Source organism: Rhinoderma darwinii, chromosome 2 (assembly GCF_050947455.1).
Source record: "Rhinoderma darwinii isolate aRhiDar2 chromosome 2, aRhiDar2.hap1, whole genome shotgun sequence".
NCBI classification, from domain to species: Eukaryota; Metazoa; Chordata; class Amphibia; order Anura; family Rhinodermatidae; genus Rhinoderma; species Rhinoderma darwinii.
In genome coordinates, this window is record NC_134688.1 from 69,073,696 (window position 1) to 69,092,757 (window position 19,062).

Below are 19,062 nucleotides of genomic sequence, written 5' to 3' on the forward strand. Positions count from 1 at the left end.
AATTTTGTGTTTTCCATGAAAACTCACACTTATATTTATCAAATGAGTTGCAAAATGACTAGAAGATATAGTCAAGACATTGACAAGGTTAGAAATAATTATTTTTATTTGAAATAATAATTTTCTCCTTCAAACTTTGCTTTCGTCAAAGAATGCTCCATTTGCAGCAATTACAGCATTGCAGACCTTTGGCATTCTAGCTGTTAATTTGCTGAGGTAAATCGGAAGAAATTTCACCCCATGCTTCCAGAAGCCCCTCCCACAAGTTGGATTGCTTGATGGGCACTTCTTGCGTACCATACGGTCAAGCTGCTCCCACAACAGCTCTATGGGGTTGAGATCTGGTGACTGCGCTGGCCACTCCATTACAGATAGAATACAAGCTGCCTGCTTCTTCCCTAAATAGTTCTTGCATAATTTGGAGGTGTGCTTTGGGTCATTGTCCTGTTGTAGGATGAAATTGGCTCCAATCAAGCGCTGTCCACAGGGTATGGCATGGCGTTGCAAAATGGAGTGATAGCCTTCCTTATTCAAGATCCCTTTTACCTTGTAGAAATCTCCCGCTTTACCAGCACCAAAGCAACCCCAGACCATCACATTACCTCCACCATGCTTGACAGATGGCGTCAGGCACTCTTCCAGCATCTTTTCAGTTGTTCTGCGTCTCACAAATGTTCTTCTGTGTGATCCAAACACCTCAAACTTCGATTCGTCTGTCCATAACACTTTTTTCCAATCTTCCTCTGTCCAAAGTCTGTGTGCTTTTGCCCATATTAATCTTTTCCTTTTATTAGCCAGTCTCAGATATGGCTTTTTCTTTGCCACTCTGCCCTGAAAGCCAGCATCGCGGAGTCGCCTCTTCACTGTAGATGTTGACACTGGCGTTTTGCTGGTACTATTTAATGAAGCTGCCAGTTGAGGACCTGTGAGGCGTCTATTTCTCAAACTAGAGACTCTAATGTACTTGTCTTGTTGCTCAGTTGTGCAGCGGGGCCTCCCACTTCTCTTTCTACTCTGGTTAGAGCCTATATGTGCTGTCCTCTGAAGGGAGTAGTACACACCGTTGTAGGAAATCTTCAGTTTCTTGACAATTTCTCGCATGGAATAGCCTTCATTTCTAAAAACAAGAATAGACTGTCGAGTTTCACATGAAAGCTCTCTTTTTCTCTCATTTTGAGAGTTTAATCGAACCCACAAATGTAATGCTCCAGATTCTCAACTAGCTCAAAGGAAGGTCAGTTTTATAGCTCCTCTAAACAGCAAAACTGTTTACAGCCGTGCTAACATAATTGCACAAGGGTTTTCAAGTGTTTTCTAATCATCCATTAGCCTTCTAACACAGTTAGCAAACACAATGTACCATTAGAACACTGGAGTGATGGTTGCTGGAAATGGGCCTCTATACACCTATGTAGATATTGCATTAAAAACCAGACGTTTGCAGCTAGAATAGACATTTAGCACATTAACAATGTATAGAGTGTATTTCTGATTAATTTAATGTTATCTTCATTGAAAAAAACTGTGCTTTTCTTGCAAAAATAAGGAAATTTCTAAGTGACCCTAAACTTTTGAACGGCAGTGTATACATACACACACACACAAGAATATACAGTGGATATAAAAAGTCTACACACCCCTGTTATAATGTCACATACAAAGTCAGTACAAGATGAATAATTTCAGAACTTTTTCCACCAAGTCAATTGAAAAACAAACTGAAATCATTTAAAGGTCAAAAATAAAAATAAAAGACAAAAATATTGTGGTTGCAGAAGTGTGAACACCCTCTTATAATTAGGGATGTGGTTGTATTCAGAATTAGCCAATCACATTCAAATTTATGTCCTATAGTAGTCAGTACACAGCTGCCATTATTTAAAGTGATTCTGAGTAACCCCATATAAAGTTCAGCTGTTCTATTAGGATTTTCCTGACATTTTCTTTGTTGCATGTGACAGAAAAAGCCATTGTCCGTAAAGAGTTTACAACACATCAAAGGGATCTGATTGTTGAAAGGCATCAGTTAGGAGAAGGGTACCAAAGAATTTCCAGGGGCATTATATCCACCATGGGAAAACAGTGAAGACTGTCACCAGGAAGTGGATTACATTTGGCACAACAGTGATATTGGCAAGAGCTGGACGTCCCTCAAAACTTGATAAAAAGACAAGAAGAAAATTAGACCGGAAGGCTACCATGAGGCCTGCAGCAACATTAAAGGAGCTGCAGGACTTTCTGGCAGGTACTGGTTGTGTAGTGCATGTGACAACAATCCCCTGTATTCTTCATATGTCTGAGCTGTGGGGTAGTGTGGCAATGTGGCCTTTTCCAACAAAGAAAAGCACCCAAAGCCTGGCTATGGTTTGCAAAAACCTACATCAAGTCTGCCAAAAGCATGTGGGAAAATGTGTTATGGTCTGATGAGACCAAGGTTGAACTTTTTGGCCACAATTCCAAAAGGTATGTTTGTCGCAAAGCCAACGTTGCACATCACCAAAAGAACACCATACCCACAGTGAAGCATGGTAAAGGCAGTATTATGCTTTGGGGCTGTTTTACTGTAGCTGGAACTGGGGCTTTAGTCACGGTGAATGGAATTATGAACAGTTCCAAATAGAAGTCAATATTGGCACAAAACCTGCAGGCCTCTGCTGAAAAGCTGAAGATGAGGAGGAGTTTCACCTTTCAGCACGACAACCACCCAAAGCATACCTCCAAATCAACAAAAGAATGGCTTCACCAGAAAAAGATCAAAGTTTTGGAATGACCCAGCCAGAGCCCAGACCTGAATCCAATTGAAAATCTGTGGGGATGATCTGAAGAGGGCTGTACACAGGAGATGCCCTCGCAATCTGACAGATTTGGAGCGCTTTTCCAAGGAAGAGTGGGCAACAATTGCCAAGTCAAGATGTACCATGTGGATAGACTTCTACCCAAAAAGACTGAATGCTGTCATAAAGTCAAAGGGTAATCCAACAAAGTATTAGTTTAAGGGTGTGCATATTTACGCAACCACATTATTTTTGTTTTTTATTTTTATTTTTCCACCCTAAAAGATTTCAGTTTTTTTTCCAATTGAATTGTACGGATTATAGGCGACATTAAAAGGTGGAAAAAATTCTGAAATGATTCATTTCGTACGGACTTTGTAACATGACAAAAACCTGGCATTTTAACAGGGGTGTGTAGATTTTTTATATCCACTGTATACAAGAATAGTTTTCAAACGTGTACATAGCCTTTAATATAACATACCTGTCTAATGGAAAGTTGTTAATTTTACTAAAATAATGTCATCAGGGCCTTTTAAAAAAAATTAAATAAATCTTATTATTATCAGTTCATAGAGCTTACTTTTTTACTTGCTTTTCCTTTGTGACATGTGCCGGATTACTTGGCTGTTTCTTGGCGACTTCTTGTGCGGCAGAGGTCTGCAATCAAAATTGAACAGACACGATTACGGTGAGCTCCATTGAGACCCCACTTGCAGAGCGCAACACAGATCTTTGTGTGGCCGTACAGTTCCAGAAATAATGCTTTATCCGAATGTCCTACTGTAATTCACGTGCAGCTTTCTGCAAGGATTCTGATAACAAAGACTGACAGGCTCACTTTCCATATTTTAGCCTGTGGAGGAGCTAAACCCCAAATGATTCAGGATCAAAAGGCTAAATAGAATTCCAGCCTATATACTTGTGAATATGTAGTGAAAAAGAGTAATAGAGGAAATAAATGATACTGTTTGTAGCCAAAAATACCTGAAAACTAAAATCATAACCAAAACCAATAAAGGCTACCATAAGTAATAGAGGAAGCGATTAAATGAGACTCTGTTAAGGTAATGGGGGTTGGTTACGTTTTTAATGTGACCTGCAAGCTAAACTGCTTTCTGCTACACTAAGCAAGCACCCGAGGCGGATAACCAGTAAATGAGATACTTCAGCTAAAAAATATCTGTCCCCAAGTGCTGTGTACGTGCTTTGCTGTGGAGCCATGAACTGTTGGGTACAAACATGACACGTATAATTCAGCCCGTGCAGTAAATGCCAGAGAACATTATTTCTGTAACGGTGCAGCAAACGTTTTTTGTTAAGCAGGCATTAACCGCTAAAAGGCTATGGATATCTTTGTAGGCTTGCTTTTTTTTTTTTTTTTTTATTAAACGTATGTTTCAGGTGATTTCTGTCGTTTTTGAAAATTTACTTTTATGAAAAAAAATGTTTATTGTTTTTCAGAAGCAGCTTTTATGGATCCCCTATAGCTGGAACAGGCGCTATTAGCCAAATTAGTTAGTTAAGCTGAGCTGACGGCTTGGTTGAGACCGGGTCCTCTGTGTCTCTAACACATAGTGTCACCATAATAATGATCACATCTAAGTTGATTATTTGATGTATATAGAAGCTGCATCTGAAAAATTATTCAAAAATGTAAAATAAAAAAGTCAATTTAAAAAACATCAGAAATAACCTAAAACATACAATAAAAAAAAAGAAAGTCTACAGGAGGTGTCCATAGCCTCTAAGTACCAAGCCTATTTTTTTTAATTTTATTTTTTTCATTTCCACTTTGCAAGAGCCATACTGTTTTTACCTTTCGGTCGGCAAAGCCGTATGAGGGCTTATTTTTTGTTGGACGAGTTGTATTTTTTAATGGCAGCATTTAATGTACCATATAACCTACAGAGAAAATTAAAAAAATATTTTGTGGGGTGGAATGGAGAAAACTCCTCCCTTTTGGGTTTTGTTTTAACGAAATGACACGTATATTTTACTCTGCGGGTCAATATGATTAGAGAGATACCAAAAATGTATATTAGTTTTTTTTTTTTTTTATGTTTTACTACTTTTATAAAATAAAGATTTTTTTTTTAAAAACTAGTTTTGTTTTACTAAAGCCCCAAGACATACTTTTATAAGACAGCAGGCTTAGACGCAGTGGCTCTGCTCTATGTAGGCTAGTATTGCTGTAAATAATACAGTCACCAAATAACGCTCAGATACCATTTCTACACAGTGAATACAGTAGAGTTACATCCAGTGACTCACAGGTGACGTCTTCTCTGATTGGAGGTGTTCAAAGTTTCTACTCATCTTGATCCAGGCCCAGACCGCCATGGTGACTCTCATGGGCACGACTCATCTCTGTACACAAACTTACCATCCTGCTGCTACCCCAATGTCTTAGTGCTCCCACCACAGCAATAGTGCCCCCCTTTGTGCCCCACGCAGTAATAGTGCCTCCTTTTGTGCCCAACAAAGTTATAGTGACCCCAAAACAGTAATAATTCCACAGAATAATAATCATGGTGCACAGCACAGAATAATAATCATCCTTTCTTTGTTACCCACAGTAATACTTCCCTCCTTTGTGCCCCCACACAACAATACCCCTAAAATTATAACTTCCCCTTTGTGCGCACAGTAAAAATCCCCCTTTTTGCACCCAAAAAGTAATAATTCCTATTTTGCCCTCTAAAAACACAGACTGTGTGGTCTGCAGCCTCCTGCCGTTATTTCCGGACTGTACCATTACCTATTTTATGCTCTCCCTCCTGCACAGTACAGCGTCCTGTGCATCCTGAATCCTCCTCTCCTATCTTCTCCACGGTGCCTCAGAGTACCAGAAAGAAGGAGACAGGGGAGGAAAAATCAGGTCTCAAAGGATGTTGCACACCGCGCAAGTAGGAGAGCATAAAAGAAGGGTACAGTCACACCTTGTGTGGCGAGGGTGCCCGGTCGCAATTGCAACCCCCTATAGCTATGACACTGTGGGGGAGATTTATAAAATCTAGTGCAGATATAAATAAACGGGAAATCCACAGCAAGTTGTTCGGTTACATATGTTATTCTCGAATGTGTGTCATAACATGAAAGCAGGTAACTTTGTATAAAGCAGACAACTCATATCTCAGTTGCAAATACGAAAAATTGCTGGGAATCTCCTTTGAGGTCTTTTGTCTTTAATTATGATTTGCCGTTGACTCATATTAAGAACAATTTCCTACAAAATGACACTAAAGTGAGCTAGATTGTTCTAGAATCTTGATGGGATAATGGGAAGTCTATGGTGTGTAAGAAAAACAATCCTACAATCAGGGGCGTAACTAGGAAAGACTGGGCCCCATAGCAAACTTTTGACTGGGGCCCCCCTCCCCTGGGTGTCACACAACCCCCCCTTGTAGATAGTGCCTTTTTTACAGCCCCCCTGTAGATAACGCCATACAACCCCCCCTGTAGATAACGCCACACAGCCCCCTCTGTAGATAACGCCATACAGCTCCCTCTATAGATGACGCCATTCAACCCCCCTGTAGATAACGCCATACAGCCCCCTCTGTAGATAACGCCATACATCCCCCCTGTAGAGAACGCCATACAGTCCCCTCTGTAGATAACGCCATACAGCCCCCTCTGTAGATAGCGCCATACAGCCCCCTGTAGATAACGCCATACAGCCCCCTGTAGATAACGCCATACAGCCCCCTGTAGATAACGCCATACAGCCCCCTTTGTAGATATCTACAGAGGGGGCTGTATGGTGTTATCTACAAGGGGGTCTGTATGGCGTTATCTACAGGGGTCTGTGTGGCGTTATCTACAGGGGGCTGTGTGGTGTTATCTACAGGGGGCTGTGTGGCGCCATCTACAGAGGGGGCTGTATGGAGTTATCTACAGGGGGGTCTGTATGGCATTATCTACAGGGGGACTGTATGGCGTTATCTACAGGGGGACTGTATGGCGTTATCTACAGGGGGACTGTATGGCGTTATCTACAGGGGGACTGTATGGCGTTATCTACAGGGGGACTGTATGGCGTTATCTACAGGGGGATGTATGGCGTTATCTACAGGGGGACTGTATGGCGTTATCTACAGGGGGACTGTATGGCGTTATATACAGGGGGACTGTATGGCGTTATCTACAGGGGGCTGTATGGCGTTATCTACAGGGGGCTGTATGGCGTTATCTACAGGGGGCTGTATGGCGTTATCTACAGGGGGCTGTATGGCGTTCCCTACAGGGGGGGCTGTATGGCGTTCCCTACAGGGGGGGCTGTATGGCGTTCCCTACAGGGGGGGTTGTATGGCATACAGCCCCCCCCCGTAGGTAACGCCATACAGCCCCCCCTGTAGAGAACGCCATACAGCGCCCCCCCTGTAGGGAACGCCATACAGCGCCCCCCCTGTAGGGAACGCCATACAGCACCCCCCCTGTAGGGAACGCCATACAGCACCCCCCTGTAGGGAACGCCATACAGCGTGCGTCCCCCCCCACCGTAGGGAACGCCATACAGCGTTCCCCCTCCCAAAAAAATGCGACCTACAGCGTGTCCGACAAAAGACATGTATCCCCTATCCACAGGATAGGGTATACATGTGTGATCGCTGGCAGCGATAGGGAGAACGGGGGACTGAAAGTCCCCCAAGTTCTCCATGACTAACCTCTGACTTCCGGCGTCTGCGCAGCTCACTAAAAATGAAAGGAGCGCTGGTCACGCATGCGCACAAGCGCGACCGGCACTCCATTCATTTCTACGGAGCTGCCGACACAGACCCCGGAAGTCCGAGGTTTGTGATGGAGAACTTCAGGGGACTTTCAGTCCCCCATTCTCCCTATCGCTGCCAGCGATCACACATGTATCCCCTATCCTGTGGATAGGGGATACATGTCTTTTGTTTAATGGCAGAGCGGGGAGATACCTCCCTGCTCTGCCGTAGTCGTGTTCAGTGGCATCCCGCTGTAGCAGCCATAGCGGCTGCTAGCGGAGCCTCCGGCCACGGTGGGGGCCCGTGCCGGCGGAAGACACGGGCCCCCCCATGCCGCGGGCCCTGTAGCGGCCGCTACTGCTGCTACGGCGGTAGTTACGCCACTGCCTACAATATTTGGGTCTGCAGGACTTGGCCAGGAGTGGGTTATTTTTACAAGAGGTTACTGTGGTACTGGGTGGGGGTGTTGTATTAACGGTGATACATAGGGGCATATCTTAGTGATATTAGACCGTGGCTTTCCTCTGCGTCACCTGCATGTAAGCATTCTACCAAGGGTCTGCAATAGACGAAAGAAATGTGATAAGTGTGAGTGATTGGTATGTAGTGTGACAGCCGGAATGTGTCACACTTTTTGTCCTGAGTGTGAGTGGCGTGTTATGGGAGCGACAATCGATGAGGCAGTTGGTTTCTTCACAAACATAATTTTTTCAGGGGTAACAAGCGGAGGGGTCAACTCGGGATGGGGACCTCAACCAAACACAGAAGTATTGTTTATGCAATACTAACTGCAGATCATTAAGTGAATCAGGGTGAATAACCCCTTTGAAATTGCTATAGGACTCTGGAGCACTGGGTTTACCACTTCCAGACCAGGCACATTTAGCCAGGTGCCAAATTACTAGAAAATTATTGTTCTATTCGCATGTGGGCTTGGTTTGCTGGTATAATGCCTCTCTCCCAGTGTCGACCGTTATTCATTATGCGCTTGGCGTCCCTAATCACTCTTCTATGTGCGTTCCTCCAAGCTGGCGTTCAGTACTTGTGGTCTCTACTATAAGCGCACCCCAAGCTGGTGTTCAGTAGTCACTCCCTCTCCTGTGTGCAGCACCCCCAAGCTGATATTCAGTACCCATGATCTCTACTATGTGCAATTCCCCCTAGCTGGTGTACAGTAGCTGTTGTCTCTCCTATGTTCCTCCCCCCCAGCTGGTATTCAGTAGCCGCAGTCTCTCTTATGTGCACCCCCCAGCATCATATGCACCACAGGTGGTTCATTTTTGCAAAGAAAGTAAGGGACAAGGGTCACACTGAAATGTAGGTTTAACTGATTAATTTCGTTTAGGTCACATACGTGGTAACAGTTTGTCTTATATGACTTTTATTGTTGCATGGCACACTGAGTACTTCACCATGGATTTATTTTTTTATCGGCATGCCATACAAAAAAAAAGGTTGTCTACCTCCAATATAGGGCTTTAATATTGGGTAATAAAATAAGTGATATATTTAACTCTGAGTGGAAGAGTTGGAGGGGGAAAACTCTGCAGGATGTTTTAAAACGTTGCAGAGATAGGTGTGGACCACTAGTTCACAGTCATAGATATTTTGAAGAATTGTGATAAAGATTAAGTTTTAATCATAGCCTAGATAAAGTGGGATCTTTATGACCACTCAGCACAGATCACTGCGTAAAATCAAACGGTAGAATGATTTGTCAGAACTTAACAAAAACATTACGTTTCGACTTCTTATTCAGTGTACAATCTCTCTCTATGATGCGGAAGGAGAGCTCTCACTCGACCCGGGTTTCAGGATGACAGGGCATCGACATGGGGGGTTACTGACAGCCCACTATTGCAATAGGATGTAAAGCCCACACAGAGTCCATGCAGGAGTGACTCCACGGCCCCTTTAAAAACGGAAGGAAGTCACAGACACAGTGATGTGGTAAACAGGTATTCTTTGCTTGGAACTCTCAGAGAGGCAATGTTCTTAAACATTTCAATTATAATAAACAGTCTTTGTCACAAATAATTATTTACAGTGGCTTGTGATGACACGGACCTCTGTTCCCCCGTTCAACTCTGTCCACCAGTTCAGGCCTGCTTCCGGCGACCCAAGCCCCAGTGGCTTCTGCGCAGCTTCCTCCTCACCTAACTATCCAGCTCTTTAGCCTATTCAGCGGTTCACGCCTCACTTGGCTTGTTGCCAGTTCCCAGCCCCTGGCTACTCTCGCCCCGACTGGCAATTCTTGAACTGCATACACACAACTCTTTAACTGTAATTCGGGTAACCGCAGCTAGCTATCACTTCACCCATATCATCAGTAGGCCAGGCCCTATTTAGCCCAGTGTGTGAGTTGTGGGTGTGTGCTCTCTCTCCAGCATGCAAGTGGCGCAATTGTGCCATGTGTCCAATGTGGAATTGGCGCGTATGCACGATGTGCCTGGCGTGTGAGTGGAGCACAATGGGGGCCCCACACACACCCTGCACAGGGGCCATCCGCTATCGGCATCTGCAAACAACACTTTAAAGTGTAACTAAACTTTTGACATATCATCGTGACATGTGAGAAGTTTTGATCAGTGGGGGTCTGAGCACTGAGACCCCTGCCGATTGCTAAAATGAAGCGGCAGAAACGCTGGGGCGAGCGCGGTTTCACTTAGTTTCTGATCGGCTTTCCTCGGCCCAGTGTGCAGTTTCAATCGAAAGTCCGTACACCACTTGCTAGTCTTTATGAGAAAAGCCAATCAGAAACACAGCTCAACCGAGGCTTCTGCTGCTTCATTTTAGCAATCATAATGGTCATAGTGGTCATGATATGGGTCATTGCTTTATGTATCTGTAATATGGCATCCAAAAAACTGTATTTGCACCAGACGAAGGTACACAGAGGGTTGGTAAATTTGTTGGTGAAGCACAACTGGGGAGGCAGTTTTGACATAAGTGATCATATCATGCATAGGTTTTTGTATGGTAGTACCAATCATTGGTTTTGCAACATCACTGACTCTTTTTGTGCGTGTTTTAATGATCTACTGAATTCGGGAGACAAATTGAGAATCTTTAAAAATGTTGACATGGACTATGACTAATAGTAAGGCCCAGGCATCACAAAGTTCTGGCAGATGAGGACCTAGTAGAAAAATTTTGAGGAGCGGAGCTCTAGAAGATTCGCTTTTAGGGAAGAATATGGTGCCTCATGAGGGCACCATCCAGCGACACACAAAATGGCTATAATACGGAGTCATAGGTGTACAGGCTCCATGCTTTGCCATGTGCATTAGGCCTTAGTTCCCAACACTATATTTGTAGCGGTGTTATGTAAACAAGATTTATGCTTTTTCAGGTAGCAGTCATTAAAAAGTTTAAAGAGAATATATCACCTTTTTTATTTTTTAATCTAATTAGAACCCAGATAGTGAAACAATCTTTTTTTCTAATCTGAATATTTTTTGATTGTTGGTTTTCTTTGTAATTCTATTTTCTGTACATGATTATGTGGCAGACATTTTTTTTCTGGGCTGCTTTTAACAGCATTTAGAGCTTTACAGCAGCCACATGGACCATAGGAACCTGTGAACAGAAGGGGGCCCATTGTCTTATATAGGAGCGTTTTCGAGGCATGCTCGGTGATCTGTGTAGAGGTCATTGTACAGGAAGGGGGAGGAGGGGAACTGTGTACATAACCTATTGTCAATGCTGGATCCTGCATTATCTACATATAGAGGTGTTACAGGTCATTGTAATCCTGCCTATGGTGATAATGAGATGACTGCTGAGAAGTGATCTCTACAGAACAGGAAGTGTCAGTCTATTGTGAGGCTCAGCGGCCAGAGTGAAACCTGTCATTCTCTATATTAAAAAATAATGCTAAAATCTTGCAAAGAAAATAAAAAATATCACCCAAAAAAATTTGTCTAACATAGAATTTTGATTTTCTGATGACACATTCTCTTTAAGTGTTTAGGGTTTATTTCAGTCTTGTACCATGAACAGTTAAGCTACTAAACAAAAATAACTCTTCCAAGGCAGTAGCTAACCGTTTAATTTGTTTCCTACATAGTGATAGGCAATTAACATCAGCGGGAAGCCAGTGATTTGGAGAAAATTTAGCATCACTCTGCTCCCCTTTTGACAAGGAACCTGTTTTAGGAAGCGGAGGTAGTGAAAATACACAATGCTGTACACTAAAGAATAGCATATGATGCACTCTGTTCTTTCGGCCTACGTCTTTAATCACCAGAGCGTAATAAAGCTGCAAAGTGCATCATCTCTGATAACAGCATCATCTACGAATATAGAGCACCGAATATATTCGGCTCCTGTTCATTCTATAATTCATAACCAGGAATATTATATTATATAATATTATACTACATGGCTAATCTGCAAACATTGCTGTCACCAGATGTGACATTGTCAGTGAGTTATTTATTGGAAACCTTTACAAGTGTCCATCATTGGTATCCACTAAACTTTCCTATACACTGTGTTTGCACCACTCTGAAGGGGTTAATACAGTAAACTTTTTAATGTAATTAAAGAGTCTTTTCCTCAAAAATGATAAAAATGCTCCTAAATTATCCTTATCCATTAATATATATTCTATTTGACTGTTTCTATATATAATCTGTTTATGGCAAAGCTCCAAGGTCCTTGTAATCAAACCTATATAGGAAAGGGGGTGATATCAATGTGGCGTCATATTAACTGTTGATAAGGACAAATCAATGACTTGTATTTAGGGAGGAACTTTTTTCAGGGGGCTATTAACTTGCCTAAAAGAAGGCCAATTTTAAAACATCACTGCAAGGCTCAAACTCTCTGGATGCATTTTATTTTATTTTTTTTAGAAAAAAAAAAAGAATTTGCGATCAAGCTGGATCAGGTGTTGTAGGATATGGCATTTTATTACACTGCCTTATAGAACCAGACCAGTGATCACATCTAAAACGTCTAAATTTTCCAGAGCCGGACTGCTAAAAATATACTGGGGCAGATGTACTAGTGTGTCTGCAGCTGGAATGTGTCATAAACAGCGCCAAAATCTGGTGCATTTTGGCGGAGTTTGTAGAATTTCTTGTTACATCAGAAGTTTGCGTCTCAGACACTTTCTCAAAGTGTTTGAAAAGGGGCGTCGCTTCACCTGAAATGTGCCACTGCTTAAAATGCGCTATTGTGTGCCAAAAAACGGGCACAAATTTCTGTGGCAAACTAAGCCAAATCAAAGGTGGTATAAGGAGGAGAAATGTGTCTATCAGGCCAAGTAAGATGCGCCAAATTTATCATACAGCATTCACCTGTGATGAATTTGGTGAATCTTCTGACTGCCTGGTCTAAGTTTACACTGTCTAAATCTTAGACTGCATTAGGACATCTCCCCCACGGTGCTCAGGCCGTGTCATACTAAATGGAAATACTAGTACAGCACCACGTTTGGAGATCTGAGTGCAGCTATCTTATGGACCCAAGGGAAGACAGTCTAGCCATGCTCTTTATTCTTAAGGCTGGATTCACACGAGTTCATTACGTCCGTAATTGACGGACGTATTTCGGCCGCAAGTCCTGGACCGAACACAGTGCAGGGAGCCGGGCTCCTAGCATCATAGTTATGTACGATGCTAGGAGTCCCTGCCTCGCTGCCGGACAACTGTCCCGTACTGTAATCAGGTTTTCAGTACGGGACAGTAGTTCCACGGAGAGGCAGGGACTCCTAGCATCGTACATAACTATGATGCTAGGAGCCCGGCTCCCTGCACGGTGTTCGGTCCGGGACTTGCGGCCGAAATACGTTCCGTCCATTACGGACGTAACATGGTCGTGTGAACCCAGCCTAAGTGTTAGGTCTATCATTCTGTAAGGACACAGCTCAGTTTTTCTGTTACAGTGCTCATCGCATAAGCGGCTGTCGACCTGCAGTCTTGAGGCACTAAATCAAATAGAGAAAGTGCCTGGGACTGTATGTGATAGGGGGAAAGAAGGGGGGGAAAAGTGCGGGAAAAATCAGGAGCAGGGATTGGTGGGACAAGGGGATAGAGGAGGGGTTAGGAGCAGATAAATAGTTGAGGTCAAGGGCAGTTCACCATCTTACCTGCTGGAGCTGCAAACGTCAGACGTCTGGTCCTGTGAGAGATCTTCCTCTGCGGTCCAGGGCGTTTTCCGGAGTGCAGATGGCGGATGAGCTGATGAGGCAGGTGGCACAGCGGGTTGCCACGGAGGGTACAAGCTGGCTGGAGGTGTTCCCGGCAGGGGATCGCAGGCAGGAGGTGTTACCTGCGGCGGTCGTCGGTGTCAGCAGCGGTGGAGTCCCGTCGGCGTCAGCAGTTAGAGGTAGGCCGTGCCGGGTTTCTCGGCCTCCTCCCCGTTTGAGCCCCAGTCCACCTTCAGCCACCCAGAGGCGGGCCGGCACCGTTTGCTCTTCAGGAGCGGGATGGAGGCGCCGTCGCCTGCTTTCCCCTTCACCCGGTCCCGACGTCGTGCCACCCACTCCCCTGGCTGGGGGAGCTTCTGCAGTTCTCCCCATCCGGGCTGCAAGCAGCCGCAGAAGCCGGGGCCGTTATTAGTGCACCGCTGGTTCTTGTTCCCGGCCCGACAGCTTTCTCCCTCTCACAGCAGGCCGTGGTTGAGAGGGGAGCTGGAGGGGGCGGTCTCAGGAGAGCAGAGACGCAGGCCTCAGGCACCAGCAGGTTAGGTGTGCAGTTGCTGCCACCTGCTGGTGGTTCTGGAAATGACACAGAGCTGGGGAGAGAGCTGGTGAGTGGCCTGTGGTTACCAGGCAAAGGCACTGTGAATGAGAGGAGTTCGCTGGGTGGATTGTCATGCGGTAGCAGTGATCTGTTGCCGAGCGGGCAGTCTGTGGAGCAACGTGATTTGCCAGTTTCTCTTTCGGAGTTTTCTCTTCCAGGTGCGGTGTCGGCGAGACGCAGACGGCGAAGGAGACGGCATGGGAGAGGACATCGTCGTGGTGGTCACGGGCGTCCACGCCATCAGGTTGAGAGACGTCGCCGTTCCCGGAGTAGGAGTGTGTCTTCCAGTACAGCATCTTCTTCGCCGTCCCAGTCGTCGTCGGGAGCCAGTACACCCAGCCGCACGGGAAGGAGATACACGAGGAGTCGTCGTCGGGAGCACAGGGATCGTCATTTGTCTTCGCTAGTTCCAGTTCCAGAAGTCGCCTTAGCCTGTCCACCTGGTGGGGATCTGTCTGTGGTTCCGGTGTCTGGGAGAGTTGATGCACCCTCGGAAGTGACGAGGACGCCCTTCTCCGGTGAGTCTCCATGTGGGAACGCATGGCTACCTAAGGGTGATTTATCTGCTATTGATTTAGTTTCTGCATTAAAAAGCTTGTTGGATGGTTTGTGTACAAAAGGCGGAGCTTCGGTTCCGTTTGTTTCGCATGGGGGGGGGGCTCAGCCTCCGCCTGAGCGGGCGGCCAGTATGTCTGGCTTGACATTCCGTGATTCGCTGTTTTGTGGTGTTGCTCCTTTAGGTACTCACCTGTCGGCCGAGATCAAGGACAAGATATGGGCACATGACTTTGTGGATGTTTGGTCCTTGGTGTCGGTCGATCATGTGACGATAGATAAGTAGCGTGCTTTCGAAAGAGGTTCGGAGAAAAAGGTAAAAGTTGCGAAAACTTTTGGCAATTGGCTCCAGGGTTTTTCTACCTTGGCTCATGTCATTTGTCAACGTTTTCCGGAAAAAGGGGCCGAACTGTTTGTGTATGTAGACACTATATTCAGTGCCCACAAATTGCACGGAGGTGCAGCTTGGTGGAGATATGACGAGGAATTTCGCCGTCGGTTGGCTTTGACGCCTGACATTGGTTGGGCGTCAAAGGCGACTGATGTGTGGTTACAGCTAATTTTGGCTCAAAAGCAGGCTCGGCCCTTTCAGGCAGGAGCCGCAGTTTCGGGTTCAGCACCCGGTATTGCGGCGCAGCGCCCAACAGGAGCATGTTGGCTCTACAATGAGGGACATTGCAGGTTCTATTCTTCCTGCAAGTTTCGTCACGAGTGCTCCATCTGCGGGGGTGCCCATTCCGCGCTTCGCTGTTTCCGACGGGCAAAACAACCTTCCAAGGTGGGTCCTGCCGGTGCAGCGGAGAACTCCGGTGAGCGCTCTCGCGATGGAGCCATGGCTCGCCAGGTATCCCAAGAGACAGGAAGCAGACCTGTTAGGTCGGGGCTTCAGTGAAGGTTTTTTCATTCCGCATGTTTTTTCTTCGGTTTTGATGTTGTCAGATAATTTAAAATCGGTGAAAGAAAACATGTGTTTGGCACGGGAAAAAGTGCTGAATGAAGTGTCTTTAGGCAGGATGGCGGGCCCCTTTGGGGAGCCACCTTATACGAATTTACAGGTTTCTCCTCTTGGCTTGGTCCCCAAAAAAGGAACCGGGGAAGTTTAGGTTGATTCATCACCTTTCCTTCCCTTGTGGGGATTTGGTCAACGATGGGATCTCCAGAGATGAGGCTGCAGTGTCTTACACGTCTTTTGATGTGGCTGTGCGGTTGGTACGGGAGGCAGGCGTAGGTGCCTTGCTTGCAAAATCGGACATCGAGTCAGCTTTTCGTTTGTTGCCTGTGGATCCTGCCTGTTTCCATTTGTTGGGAAGTCGTTTAGATGAGCAGTTTTTTGTAGACATGTGTTTGCCTATGGGTTGTGCCATCTCATGTTACTATTTTGAAGTTTTTGGTTCCTTTCTGGAATGGACAGTTCGTTTCAAGACAGGTATTTCTTCAGCCATTCATTATTTAGACGACTTTTTATTTGTAGGTCCAAGTGATTCAGGAATATGTGGTTATTTGCTGAAAACCTTTCGAGTTTCAATGTCTGAATTTGGTGTCCCGATAGCGGAGGACAAGACGGTTGGTCCGGCCACGATTTTGTCGTTTCTGGGTATTGAAATTGATACGCAAGAGATGGTTTTCAAATTACCTGACGACAAGCTTGCGCGTTTGCTTTCTACCATTGACGAATTTGTTTTATCAAAAAAGGTTACCCTGAAGCATCTTCAGTCACTGTTAGGGTTGCTGGTTTTTGCTTGCAGGATCGTTCCCATGGGTCGCGTTTTCTCTAGACGCCTATCATTGGCGACTAGGGGTATTTCGCGGTCACATCATTTCATTCGTGTCACTAGGCAAATGAAAGATGATTTGCTTGTGTGGCAGACTTTTTTGCGATCTTTTAATGGTAGGGCGATTTGTCAGTCTGAGGAGGTTTCCAGTTTTGAGTTACAGCTGTTCACAGATGCTGCTGGCAGTGTCGGTTTCGGTGCGGTTTTTGGAGCGGTGTTTTGCACGTTGGCCTGTGGGCTGGAGTAGTATGAGTCTGACATTGAATTTGACACTTTTAGAACTCTTTCCCATTGTGGTTGCAGTGGAATTGTGGGGTTCAAAGATGTTTAATAGTCGCATACGTTTTTGGACGGACAATATGGCAGTGGTGCAGGCTGTTAACAATTTGTCTTCTGGATCATTGCCGGTTTTGGCGTTACTTAGGCATCTGGTTCTACGTTGCATGCAATGGAACATTTGGTTTCGGGCCACACATGTGCCGGGTGTTGAGAATAAAATCGCAGATGCCTTATCTCGTTTGCAGATGGGGGTCTTTCGGGAGCTTCACCCGGGAGCACGGCTGGAAGGGGAGCGTTGCCCAGATCACTTATGGGCCCTGGTCGAGGGGAACTTGCCCGGCTAGTTCAAGGTTCTGTGGTACCAGGTACATGGCGGAGCCATAATAAGTCTTGGGCGGAGTGGTTGGAATTATCTGGCGGGGTTTTTCCTACAAATGATGAGCAGCATTATGAGGTTACGTTGGAGTATTTGTCTCGGATGCGTACTAATGGTTCTTCGGTGTACACGGTTTCAAAAGGTTTGACTGGTATTGTGTTTATGTTGAAGTTGTGGGGTTGTACTGATGTGACTAAAATGTTTGTTATTAGACAGGCATTGAAGGGGTGGAAGAAGGAGCATATTGTGAAGGATGCTAGGAGGCCCATTACGTATGCTTTATTACTAAGGATTCTGACGGTTGTTCCGGCAGTTTGCTTTGATCCTTATGAGTCTGTTTTGCTGCGTACTGCTTTTTCTTTGGCCTTTTTCGCAGCATTGCGGGTGAGCGAATTGGTGTCACCGAGTGCAAAGCGGTTTGGGGGTCTTCTGTTTGCGGATGTTTTATTGGAGGAAAAAGTGGTTCGGGTATGTGTGAGACGGTCCAAGACTGATCAGATGGGCGTTGGTGTTTGGTTGTGTGTGAATTCATTGGGTGGTGAATTCTGTCCAGTTCGTTTGGTGTGTGAGTTTTTGTCTTTTCGAGCTGATGGGGTTCCTTTCTTGATACATTCTAATTCTTTGCCGCTTACTAGATTTCAATTTGGAGCCGTTCTTAAGTCTTGTTTGGAGCATTTGGGCGTTGATCCTTCTGAGTTTGGGACTCATTCATTTAGAATAGGGGCAGCCACGGAGGCTAATGCTTTAGGTATGGGGGAGGAAGATATTAAACGTCTGGGTAGGTGGAGTTCAACTTATTACTGGTCCTATGTGCGTCCGGATCTGGTTTTGTTTTGATTCTTTCCTTGTCATTTCAGAACATCGGCCGCAAGTATGAATAATTGACCAATTCTTTTATTTTCTGGGCAGCTCGTCGGGCTGAGTATCGGCCTTTAGGCCTCAGTCTTGGGGTGTCATCGGCCGAGGTGCACTGGAAAGGTATCAGCGGGCTGAGGTGGGTTCAGCTGTTGCCGTTAATAGTTGCAGTTAGTCGGGAATGCCGCGGTCCAATTGTGCTCGTTATAGATGTTGGGGGAAATGATTTGGGGAATGTGAAATTGTCTGAGTTGTTGTCCCTTATCAAGGCTGATTTGGGTCATTTCAAACAGCTTTTTTCTGAATGTGTGATTGTTTGGTCTGAGGTGATTGCACGAACTCATTGGCGAGGAGCTAGAAGTGCTGTGGCCATCGAGCGGTCAAGACGGCTGTTGAATGTTCATATTTCCAGGTTTGTTCGTTCCATTGGGGGGTAGCAATTCATCATTTGATGTTGGAAGGTGACAATGGGGACTTATTGTTATCTGACGGCGTTCATTTAAATGACATTGGGATCGACATCATGCTGTCGGGTCTGCAAGATGGAGTGGAGGCTGGTTTGGCATTGTGTGGTGGGGGTGGTCGGAGTACCGCGTAGGTGTTCGCGGTATCCTCCTTGGCTGAGATAGGCTCTGAAGAGTAAAATCCGGAGAAGAACCTACATGCGCGCCGCTTCACAGTTGGCAGCATCACAGGAGATTTGAATAAATTAAGTGGTTACTTCAGGGCCATGTGACACAAAAATGTTTGGTTGTGTTAAATAAAGCTGTGGCAATTCCCACATTCTCCAAGAAACAGGTTTCGTTGCTTTATTGGTTTATTAAATTGGTAATGATGCATCAGCGACACTTAATATGGGGATAACATTAGTACATGCAGTCTTGAGGCACTAAATCAAATAGAGAAAGTGCCTGGGACTGTATGTGATAGGGGAAAGAAGGGGGGGAAAAGTGCGGGAAAAATCAGGAGCAGGGATTGGTGGGA

At 45.3% G+C, this 19,062-nt stretch overlaps 1 protein-coding gene across 3 annotated transcripts in view; it reads right to left on the reverse strand.

Moving 5' to 3' along the window:
- CCDC169 (coiled-coil domain containing 169) overlaps positions 1–19,062 on the reverse strand; it is an 83,846-nt gene that overhangs the window by 18,700 nt on the left and 46,084 nt on the right. For 2 of the 3 annotated variants that reach the window (XM_075851726.1, XM_075851725.1), the window contains exon 7: positions 3,358–3,434. The exons of the other annotated variant lie outside the window; for it this stretch is intronic. In XM_075851726.1, the coding sequence (XP_075707841.1) occupies positions 3,358–3,434 (77 nt within the window). The remainder of the gene's footprint in view (positions 1–3,357; positions 3,435–19,062) is intronic. 3 annotated transcript variants of the gene reach the window in all.